Source organism: Sarcophilus harrisii, chromosome 1 (assembly GCF_902635505.1).
Source record: "Sarcophilus harrisii chromosome 1, mSarHar1.11, whole genome shotgun sequence".
Classification (NCBI taxonomy): domain Eukaryota; kingdom Metazoa; phylum Chordata; class Mammalia; order Dasyuromorphia; family Dasyuridae; genus Sarcophilus; species Sarcophilus harrisii.
In genome coordinates this window covers 220,050,981-220,063,338 of record NC_045426.1, presented here as the reverse complement: position 1 = coordinate 220,063,338, position 12,358 = coordinate 220,050,981, and the positions used below count along the sequence as shown (strand labels likewise).

General features: G+C 38.3%; 2 protein-coding genes across 2 annotated transcripts in view; one reads left to right on the top strand and one right to left on the bottom strand.

The window, feature by feature from the left end:
• Positions 1-12,358, top strand: part of SLC5A10 (solute carrier family 5 member 10) — a 176,224-nt gene that overhangs the window by 94,783 nt on the left and 69,083 nt on the right. The window lies entirely within an intron of this gene.
• The window catches only part of FAM83G (family with sequence similarity 83 member G), a 60,185-nt gene that overhangs the window by 23,851 nt on the left and 23,976 nt on the right, over positions 1-12,358 (bottom strand). Inside the window, exon 3 of the mRNA XM_012542660.3 lies at positions 4,744-4,911. Coding sequence (XP_012398114.2) covers positions 4,744-4,911 — 168 coding nt within the window. The remainder of the gene's footprint in view (positions 1-4,743; positions 4,912-12,358) is intronic.

Genomic DNA, 12,358 nt, shown 5'->3' with positions numbered 1-12,358 from the left:
GCTTGTGTGGGACTGGCCCACCCCCTGGCTTGGATCTCCCACCACACCCAGGGGCATGATATAGACTTGCTTAATGAATGAGAATAGGGAACAGCCAAAGGATTAACAAGAGAGGAAATTGCAAGGAAAAGCCTCTTCAGGACAAGCTCTGGCCTATGCCCACCTGAGGGAAGGGAGGGACCCAGGAGCTGGCCAGCTCCGAGCAGGGCAGTCAGGGCAGGGCCTCAGGTAGAAGTGACAACTCACTGGAACTGGGCCTGTAGGAGCTTGAGGAATAATGTCAGGCTGTTTGGGGAAGGGGATGAGATGTGAGGAGAAATCATCTTTTAGAAATGCCTTTGTGGTATAGTGCAGAGCTTCTTAAACTTTTTCTACTCAACCTCTTTTTGTCTGAGAAATCTTTATGTGACCCTGGTATACAACTATATAAAATAGGTATACAAATCAAACATTTACTAATAATAAATCATAATTTCATGATCCCCACATTCAGTTAGGAGACACCATATAGGGTCACAAACAATAGTTTAAGAACTGGGTAGTGAACATCCCCAAAGAATGGGAGCCAACCAGAATTCTCTTTCTAGCTCTCTCCGAGCCTGAATCTTCATGTCTTCTATTTACCACACTTAGAGCTGCAAGAGACCTTAGACACCATCTACTCCACCCTGCCTTTTAATAGTTGAAAAAGCTGGGTCTACCACATGTGCAAAAATGTTTGTAGTAGCTCTTTTTGTGGTAGCAAAGAATTGGAAAAGGAGTGGATGCCCATTAGGGAATGGCTGAACAAATTATGGTACATGAAGGTAATGGACTATTATTGTTCTATTAAAAATGATGAGCAAGCTGATTACAGAAAGGCTTGGAAAGATTTACATGAACTGATGCTGAGTGAAACAAGTACAACCAAGAATACATTATACACAATAACAGCAAGAATATGCGATGATCAATTATGAAAGACTTGGTTTTTCTCAGCAGTTCAGTGATCCAAAGTAATCGCAACAGACTTTGAACAGATAGTCATCTGCATCCAAAAGAATGAAGTAGACTGAATATACATCAATACATGCTATGTTCACTTCTTTTTTTTTGTTTTTTTAGTCTCTCCCATGGTTTTTCACTTTTGTTCTGATTTCTCTCCCAAATGACTCATAAAGTAATGTGTATAAAAATAAACTTGCTACAATAAAAAAAAAGAAAAAACTGGGTCCAGGGAATTTAAATGATTAGTCCAAAATCACACAGGTAGTAAGCATCAGAAATGGAATTTGAACTGAGGTCTAGGGTCTCTTTCAGTTTTAATACCACCCTGGAGATTCAGGTGGCAAAAGCACCAAGAGGATGATGGAGAAATGGACTAGAAGCAGATTTAGCATATGTTGTCTCCTTTCCTTCCAAGAATTCATAGGGTGTCCACTGGTGATCAGTTTCTAATCATGTCACTGTTTTTCAATGCATACTACATATGTTTCTCTTACAGACATAGATGTTTATGGTATACAAATACCCAAGCTTTTTCATTCTAAAACTCTTCTGCCACCTCCGCAGAGAAGAAAAAGCCACAGTGGTATTTGTCCAGATTTGAGTAGCCTCCTTACTAAATGGAAAAACAAGGGCTGGACAAATTAGAGGGCCAAGACATAATGAGCACCTTGACATCCCCACTACACTCTTGGTGTTTATATATACTTGCATTCTGTTGAATGGAGTTCCCTGCATCCTAGTCCTGTTACCTCCAATTTCTCTGACTGTCCTTTGTAAGTGATCTTCTTTAAGCAGTTATAGTTACTCCAAAAGAAATCAGGGAAAGATCAGGTCATAGCTGGGTAGGATGAGAAGTCTTGAACAGGGATAGCATACCAGATTTATTTAAATGAAGGCTCAAACATTCTCTTTTGAGTGGTGAGTTATACCTTAAATCTGGCTCCTCTGGGGTTATCAGGGACTCACAGGTGTTTTTATAATGTAATAAAAGCTTTTCTTATTACAGAAACCTCCCTTGGTTGCACTGATTACAAGGCTTGGCTAATAATAATTATAATAGCTAGCATTTAGACAGTGCTCTAAGATTTGCAAAGCATTTTACAAATATCATCTCATTTTATCCTTACAATAATCCTGGGAAGTAAATGCTAATATTTTCCCCTTTTTATAGCTGAGGAAACTGAGGCAAATAGAGTTTATATGCTCAGGATCACACAACTAATAAGTGTCTGAGGCGGGATTTAAATTCCAGTCTTCCTAACTCTAGTTATAGTGTTCTATTCAATCTAGTTGTCTAGAAATATGGATAAAAAAAATTTACAAGTTATTGCAGGGTTTTTAGATGGATCAAGCTAGCTTTCAGGAGATAGAATGGTGAGTAATGGAGAGATTTATCTATTTGAGAAAAGCAAACAAATAAATTATTTTTAAAGAAAACCCTATAGGAAACGCTCACAGCTCATACTCAGATCACTAACCCATTAACACCATCAATCCTGCAGTTTCTTTGGAAAACCTTGAAGATGTTCTTGAAAAATGAAGTCCCATTAAAATGCAAAGTTCTTGAAGGCAAAGCTACTGTCTCTTTGCAGGTAACTGACATATTTTAAGTACCAGTGGAATAGAATTAATCCAAAAGCAAAGTTTTAATACTTTCTGGCTTGCTCTCATAAAGAGTATTGAGATGTTGACTTGCTCTCTTCACCCATGGCCAAAGTTCTTCCTTACAGTTAACAAGCGTCTTTCCTATATAAGAATGCTTTCCTTCTCTTATAACCTAATTTGCCCTCTCCAATTCATAGGTTTCTTTCTAGGCCTAGTAAATGGGGATAATAATATTTGCATAATCTAACTCACAAAATTGTTGTGAGAATTAAATGAGATAATGGGTTTGTAAACCTTAAAATATTATATAGGTGATAGTCATTAGTTAAAATTTATTATTTTATGATAAATTATTTGTTGATTTATGATAATGTATTGATAACATGATAAATTATTATTAAAGTAATATAATCAATAGCAATATTTAGCTAGGTGGCCTTGGGTTCATGACTTAGAATAGAATCAGAGAATTTTTTAGAGTGTTTAGTACCAACTTTTTTGAACCTCTTAATTTTTTGAGATAGAGAATCTTGTGGTTCAGGAGAAATGAAATGACCTGAGAAGTCATTCAATGAGTCAGTGACAGAGCCAGGATCAAATGCCAGGCCTCTCAAATGCCCAGGTCACTGGTTTTCCACTATACCATGATGATTCTTCTATAGTTTAATTTCTTTATCTATATAATGACAAAGTTAGATTAGACAGTCTCTAAATGATTGTCTTCCAACTTTGATATTATTTTCTTTTTGATAATTACATGGAGGACAGGCATAAAGGTCAGAAGGAACAAAGTAAGGGAATATAAGAAGCCAGCCTACCAGTTGGTCAGATCCAAGCACAATGGAATCTGCAAACTCAGAAAAAATATCCTTTCCTGCTTCACTTAAGCCACTTGAAAGGGCTCGGGCTTGGGAGTGGGGGAAAAAAAAATTACACTTGGAAAAAATGCACTTAAATTACAGGCGTTGGAGCTTGGTAGCTTGTTAACTAGGTATGTCTGGAGTCTCTCTTATTTCTGAAACCTTGTTCATGCTTTTGAGGTTATTCAGGTTAATTAATTCAAAGTTCTGGCATTTGGATTAGGGTCTAGGCCTTTCTCTGTGACTTTCTGGAAAGAATTCCTCCTTCCCTTTCTACTCCCCAGGGCTTTTCTTCCTTCTGCTAGATCCCCTAGGACAGTGTCTGGCATATACCAGGGACTCAGTGAAAATCTGATTAATTGATTTCTCACTATTACTTAAAGGAGAAAATTAACAAAATCATAAAATGTTGGGCCTGGGAAAGACCTTAAAGATAATTTAGTTCAACATTCATTTTACAGAGGAAGAAATTGAACCTCAGAGAACGGAAGTGATTTGTTCATGGTCATATATGCAATTAATGGAAAAATTCTAACTAGATCCTAGTTCTCTGATCTAATCTTTCCATTGCCTTTTTCTATATTCTTTTTTTTTTTGGCTGAGGTAATTGGGGTTAAGTAACTTGCCCAAAGTCACACAGCTAGCTTTTTCTATATTCTTCAGCCTGACCTTCCACATCTGATTCCAAACCCCCCCACTCCAGTAGGCTAGTAGCCTCAGTTTCCTTGAAAATCCTTCAGTACCTTTCATGCTGCTCCTGATCCCAGAAATGTTCTTTTTTTCTCTTCTACCTTGTCAAATCCTATGCATACTTCTAAGCTCAGCTTAAATCTTATCTTCTCAGGCCATCACAGCTCACAGAAACGTCTTTCTCTGAGCCCTCTAGCATTCCCTCATTCAGCATCCATCATTCTGCCTAGATGTTGGTTATCTTTTCCACATGTGGGAGTGTCATGTTTACAACTCTCCTGGAAATCCCATGAGGCTAGGGGCAATGTCTTACACTTCTTCACATCCTCCCAAGAGCCAGGCATAGGAAGCTAATCGGAGGCAATATTCTTTGACTGTCATTTGCAAGATAAGACTCTTCAGGGGCAGCTAGGTGGTGCAGTGGGTAGAGCACCAGCCCTAAAGTCGGGAAGACCTGAGTTCAAATGTGATCTCAAACACTTAACACTTCCGAGCTGTGTGAGCAAATCATTTCACCCAATTGCCTCAGGGGAAAAAAATAAATAATAAAAATAAGGTTCTTCAGCTTCTGATCCAAATGCTACAGGCAGCTCAACCTTACCTTCAGGTGTCCTGTGTGCATCTGGGCTCGCTCACACATGTGCAAGAAATGCTTCACATTGGCTTCATCCACAATAATATACACAGCCACCTTCCTCTTGAAACCAGCATCCAGCAGGTCCTTGAAGATATCAACATCTGTGAACATGTCCATGACTACAGCAATCACCTGTCAGGGGAGAGGCCGGCAGAGTGAGATCCCCATCCATTTGAAGCACAACAATGTGCCCAAACCCATCAGAGTTGGTGCAGTTTTGAATGTGGTCTAGGTCAGGGCTTTCTCCCTTATCTTACTACCTTAACTGTAACTAATTTCCCCAGAAATCCCTGCTGTGGGGACAAGAATCGAATGTCAGATCTGAAAAAGACCCAAGAAAAGACTTAACATCCATTTGAAGCCCCCCAATTTTATGTTATTATTTTTGAGATTGGGTCTCCCTAGGATAGAAACAGTGACTTATTCACAAGTCCTATCCCAAAGATGATCACTATGGAAGCTTTAAGCTACTCCATTTTCCCACTCTGGTCTGGTTTATCTCTCCCCTAAGGCAATCTGGTGGCCCTCTGATTACAGAGATTGATCCTATTCATGCCAGACTTAAACATGGGCCTGAAATGGCCCTAATACAGCTCAGAACTCCCAGTATTAGCAGCCTCAACTTTCCCAGTAGCAGGAATTATAAGCAGATACCACCATACCTAGCTATTTTTGCTAAACAACTTTTGTTGATGCATTGTTCTGCATTATTCATTGTAATTTCTGGAAACTTTTTTTGGTAATAAAGTAAAACAAGCAAAAACCAGCTGTTACATAGTGAACACATCTGACAATGTTTATATTGTTGATGCATTCTGTTTATATCATTGTTAATTTCTGGAAACTTTTTTTGGGATAACAAAGAAAAACAAGCGAAAACCAGCTGCTACACAGTGAACACATCTGACAATGTTTATATTCCACCCTCATAATTCCCTCTTTCCTGTCACAAAAAGGGCGTCTTTCGTCAAACAATGTTCAGAAAGGGAGAATTCACTTGCCCAATGTCACACAGTGAGCTCAAGTAGAGACTTTGAGTATGGTGAGCCCAAGTTGAGCTTGCCTCAAGATCTTAGAAGAAGATGGAAAGCCTTCTTCTGTATGGAAAGCTGAGACTTTCTCAATAAATGGTCTGAGGAGCAAGAAAAAGATGGAACAAGATATTTTCATATTTGAAATTTGAAAGTTGAACTCCTTGATTTTGATAACATACTGTAGGTTTTGAGCCTTTACTGTCAGATATGCATCTTGATGCCATGGAGAATAGAATTTCTTGGGAATGCTTCTAGTTTATCCCCATTACAAATAATACTTGCTGATGGTTTTAGATAGATACTAATTATCATTTTAAGGAAAACTCCATTTATTTTTTATGCTCTCTAATGTTTTTATTAGGAATAGGTACTGTATTTTGTCAAATGCTTTTTCTGCATCTATGGAGATAATTATATGTTTGTTGTTAATTTTGTTATTGATATGGTCAATTATATTGATAGCTTTCCTGATATTGAATCAACCCTACATTCCTGATATAAATCCCACTTGGTCATTATTATTATTATTATATAAAATTATTATGACCCTGGTGACAAGTTGCTGTAATCTCTTTGCTAATATTTTATTTAAGATTTCTACATCAATATTCATTAGGAAAATTGGTCTATAATTTTCTTTCTCTGCTTTGTCCTTTCCTGGTTTAAGTATCAGCACCGTATCTGTGTTAGAAAAGGAATTTGGTAGGAATTCTTCCCCCTTTTTTCCCCCAAATAATATATATAGTATTGGAATTAATTCAAGAAAAGAATTTCCTGGCATTAAAAATATGTGCACTTATAAAAAGAAATAAGTACAAGAACTACTCTGGCCAAGTAACTTCACTATCTCAACACCTGGCTGGAGGAAGCTTGATCCTCTCTGGCTCAGCTAATGGATTCTTGCTCACAGCTGACTTGACCAAGGGCTGGGCAGTTCCGAGCTACTGGCTTTCCCATTCAGGTTTATCTGTCCTCTGAATTCACCTGCCATCTCATCAGGGGCAGAGGCCGTGTCCTTTAGACTTATGGTAGGAAGAACAAATAACTTCTTATCTTTGACCTTATGATGAGGCTTGGCTTCCACAACACAAACTCAAAGTCTATTTCTCCACAGCTCCTAGCCTAGTTTCCTCACTTTTCATAAGAATTTAACTTGCTGAGGGCTTGAAAACTTACTCTTCATCAGAATGGTAGCATAGTTTCTTCAGCCCCAGACTTGTATATGCAATTAGATAGAGCCCAGTGTCCACATTCTCCCATTTAAGTTCAGCTAGGACCAAGAACGACTTCCCTCAGATCCCCTTCAGAGACTCATTAGTCTATTAATTACAGTATCATGGAATATAAAGGGCTCTGTGCTTGAAGTCAGAAAACATTAAGTACTGCCTCATTTACTAGCATACTATTAGCTCAGTAAACTCCTTTTCCTTATCTGAGCCTCAGTTTCCTATAGTATAAATCAAGAGGGTTTGACAAGAATAAGTATTTAACCTTTTTAATGTATTCCAGACCCCTTTGGTGGTCTAAAGTCTATAGACCCTTTTCAGAATAATGTTCTTGAATTCAAAAAGCAAAATACTTGAGATTATGAAGGAAACCAATTCTACTGAAATAGTTTTCAAAATATTAGAAAAACCAAGCTGATGGCCTCCAGGTTAAGAAGTCCAATCCCAATGAGAGTTTTCTGCTCTCCTATCCAGGACTGTACAAAGAGTGATGAAAGTACCGAATCCAGAAGTTAATAAGACCTGAATTCAAATGTAATCCTAGACATTTACCAGCTATGTGATCCTGGAAAAGTGACTTAATCTTTGATTTGGGATAATAATAGCAAGTTTATATTAAGGTTGTTATAAAATGATATAATATCTATAAAGGGCCTTACAAAGTCTTAAAGGGCTATATAAATGATTGCTATTTTAAAAATAGTTTTTAAAAAACTATTTTTAAATTTTTTATTATTATTAGAGTACAGGGGCTACTAGCTTCAGTTATCCTACTGAAAAAAAGAAAAAGTCATTCTTATGCATGAAAAAGGTAGGTAGGTGACTACTAATATGAGATGATTAGAGAAGTATAAGGAAGGCTCCCCTCCTGATAATATGATCTTCATTTCTAGAATCCTATCATCAGAGATCAATTTCTCTGTATGTAAGGATTTTGGTCAAGAAGAGGCAAAGATTTCGGGAGAAATTAAAAGAGAAACCTTTTCTATTAAAAAGGTGCAGGTTTCCAACACAATCAGCATGGATGCAAGGACAACCATTTTTTAAGTGCTTACTAGGTGTCAGGGTTTTGGGTAGGGAGATGAGAGACATGAGTTCTAAATCTTGTTCTCTGTTGAGGGTGGAAGAAGGTAAATATTTGCAATATTTTGCAAAAATCTGCAATGAGAAATCAAGAGGACCTGAGTTCAAATTCTTGTCAAATGATGAGGCTGAATGGGATATCTTTTTTAGTTTTAAATCTATGAAACTCTTAAAGTTACCATCTGGGTGACCCTTAGGTGTAGCTGAGTTTTTCTGAGCCCAGTTGACTTATCTGTCAAATGAGGGGTTCAAATGATCCCTAAGTATCTGAGGAAGTAAATGCTCAGATTTTGAGAAAAACATGGGAAAGCATGGGTGGTAAGAAGAGAGGAACAGGGACTATATGCCAAATCTCAGCCACAAATACCAGAAATTCGCAGGGCTGCTGGGTATTATCTCTGACCCTCCATGGGTCTTTTTAAGTTGATTCTATTTCTAAGTCACAAAACCTCCGGAGAACTGGCTGATGTCTGCTTAAGTTGAGCAAGGTGAGGCTCTGGCATTGGGTCATGGGCATCAGTGTTACTCTGTGCCAAAAAAATAGACAATACAAAACTAACTTCTAAATGGTTCAGTGACTTTATGTGATAGCTACTTTTCCAGCTGGCTTAAGTATTTACCATCAGCTTGGTGACAGTGTGTGTCACACCTTGGTGACAGTTAAGGAACACACCTGCTTCCTATCCCTCCCCTCCAACATACCACACAGCACATCTGTGAATTATTCTTCTGGTTTGCATGTGGCAGACCCATAACTGTGGTCACCACATGATTACTCTATTCAAGATCCACAATCTTACCTCCTCCCTCCTTTTTTCTTTCTCCCACCCCCCTTCCTCACACCCAACTGAGAAAGCTGCAGCCCAATCACCCCTCCCATCCATCGCTCAGGGCCATAAAGACTGTAGCCTGCTCTTGGGCGTGTTTGCACGCTCTCTGGAATGAGCTCACCTGGGCCCCAGCACAGGGATACATTGTCCCAGACAGCAGGCCCTTACAGGTTGGGTCTTACCCCAGCCTTGATTGAGTGTAGCCAGTTTGGAATGGGCAGATGTTCTGACCAGGGATCTGTTGGTACATACTTAACAATTGGCTCTTATGATATAAATATATTTGTAAAAAGTATTTTATTTTTTTCTATAAACATGTAAAAATAGTTTTCAACATTCATTTTTATACTATTTTAAGTTCCGAATTTTTCTCCTTTCTTTCCCCATCCCAAGACGGCAAGCAATTTAATATAAGTCAAACATGTATAATCATGGAAACATATTTTCATATTAGTTGTATTATTAAATAAGAAACAAAACAAAAGAGAAAAGCCATAAAGGATTAAAAAAAAAAGTTAAAATAATATGCTTCAATCTGCATTCAGACTCCATAATTCCTTCTCTGCATGTGGATAGCATTTTGGAATCAAGATATATATTTTTTAAGTTATGCAGGACATACTTCAAAGTTTAAGCTGCATTACAAACATTTTCTCCATCACTTTCTTAAGTCTAGACAATTAGCAAACAATAAATCAAGCCCTGATTTGTAGACTCTCCAGACTACCAAGATGCTAGTCCAAATTCTTACTAGCTTCTATTTTCATGTCAAAATCATACTTGTTGGGTAGCAAAGTCCCCATCAATGTAGGACATTAGCAGAATTCCTATGGTTGTCATAGAAAGATCATGGACAAGAATTGGGAGCTCTGAGTTCAAGTCTTTTCTAGTTCTGATTATTATATGGTTCAAAGATTCTGTCATAAACTCTTTCCATCTTCTTCCTGCTCCCTAAAGCCAATAGGCCAACAAAGGACAGACAGGATCATAAATAGACATAGGGGCACATGCTCCAAAGTCTTCCCTGAGAGGCATCAATAGTGTAGCATTAAAGAAAAAATGAACTTGGAATCAGAGACGTGACTTTGAATTCTGGCTATGTAATTCTAGTCAGCCTTGTTAGTCATATTAACCTAAGTCTCAATTTCCTCATCTGTAAAATGGAATTCTAATATGTGTACTTAAACACACACCCTGGCGGGGTTGCTTATGAGGAAAAGCATCATGTTACTCTAAAAGTTCTTTTTATGAATGTGAAATAAAATTCTTATGAAAACAGACTCCAAATGGGAATAGAAAAGAGAAGCAGGATATGGTTTTCCTGTGGCCCAATGCCTGAATTTCATTAGGCTCGGGCTTATTTTCTTCTACATTCTGGGTATATAAGCTTGTATTCATGTTCAAGCTGGCTTAATTGATGGGTTTGGCTCTTGACAACTCTCCATATGATTAGGAATCTAAGGCCCAGAACAAATTGATCCCTGGCAGATACCATTTTCCTCACTGACTTCCATTATAAAACTGAAGGGGTGTTTGCTGGGAAGCCTTTTTTTTGATAAGTCTCAATATGATTAGGAATCTAAAGCCCAGAGCAAATTGATCCCTGGCAGATACCATTTTCCCCACTGACTTCCATTATAAAACTGAAGGGATGTTTGCTGGGAAGACTTTTTAGAGCTGGGAGATAATAAAACTGATCAATTTACCTGGCTTCCTCTAACCTCCAAGCCCATCATTGTCCCCTTGCTCTCTGAGCCCCAGGACATTCTCCATCCTTTAGCACAGCTTACTGTGCTCAGAGAAAGCGCTCATGTTTCCAAGGTAAAGTCCCCTTGGTCTCTAGAAGTGGTTTCTATCTGTAGCCTTCTTTAAGGTCAACTCTTATCTTCAAAACAAATACTAGTCATAGACTCTCCATGTCACTTTCTGATTTAAAGTGTCTTAGTCCTTTCATGGAAAGAAGGGTATAGCAGTGGTCATATTGGCTTCTTATCTTTACTATCTGTCCAGGTGCGCTCCTTAGTACTAAACAGAATAAACAAAAGCAGGCCCTGGAAAAGACCTAGGCTGATGCAAATTCCACTGACGGGGGAAAGCCCTGACATAAAGTAGGTCAGGGGCTCAATTCATTACCCCACCCTACCCAAGACAGATGAAGACTTGTTTCATGGGGATTTGAAGCAGCTCATCACTAGGGCCAGGGCAAGATGTGATCTAACAGGACTCACGTAATCTCCAGGTACACACCCATTGCTCTGTACACGTCACCTTTCTGTACCTCCTAGGTGCTTGTAAGCCTATAAATTCAGAGAGTTCATAAAGCAAAGCAGAAGTAGGCAAGGGGGGCCACTCACATCTTCCCCACAAATTGAGGACTGGGTCAGACTTACTCTGGGAAAACTAGCTGCAGGACACCCTATTGCCTCAGAACATTGCCTTTTTTGGGGAAGCTTGTAGGGTGCTGGACAATTAGATGTAATATGGAAAGCTCATAAAAATGTCATAAACTAAGTACTGGACTTGAAGTCAAGAAGCCCTGAGTTTAAATCTGGTCTCATACCTAATAGTTCTATTATCCTGGGCAAATCACAACTTCTGTCGCTCTCAGTTTTCTCATATGTAAACTGGAAATAACTCCAAGAGTTTTCATGAAGACCAAATGAGATATTTGTAAACTATTTTGCAAATTATATAGTTATATAGTGCATGACTGTTAGCCATTTTAGTGTTGATATTATAATTCTATCCTGAAGTTGGGTAGACATTCTATTTTCTGAAAACAAAATTAGCTCTAGAATTCTCTTCCAAATATATCTTAACTCCTAGCCTTTCACCCCATAGCCCAGTGTCCAGAAACACTACCAAAGAAGTTCTGTAGGATTCCAGGCTAGCTTTCTATAAATGGAGCCCAATCTGCTAGATCTAACACAGTGGAGTAAGAATTAATTACAGCTGTATCTGAGAGTCAGAGTGCTTTTTATACAAAGGGGGTGAGACCAGTCTTATGAGAGTGGCAACACAGATGAAGTGACGTGCTCAGGATCACACTGTTAAATATGTCTCTAAGATCAAATTTGACTTGAGGTCTTCTTTCCTCCAGATCCAGTCCTCTAGCCACTTGGTCATCTTGCTGCTTCTAGCCTAGGGATTCCAAACCTTTTTGTGTGTCATGGACATCTTTGGCAATCTAGTGAAGCCTGTGGAGTCCTCCTTAGAATAATGTTCTTAAACATTTAAAAAAAAAGCATTTCAAAATTTAAGCACTTAAAAGATGAGATTAGAAAGGAAACCAATTGTATTGAAATAGTTATCAAAATATATTTTTTAAAAGTTCAGAGATCAACATAATAATCAAGGCCTACAGTAATCTAGTATTTGATAAACCTCCAGCTTCTGGAATAAGAAC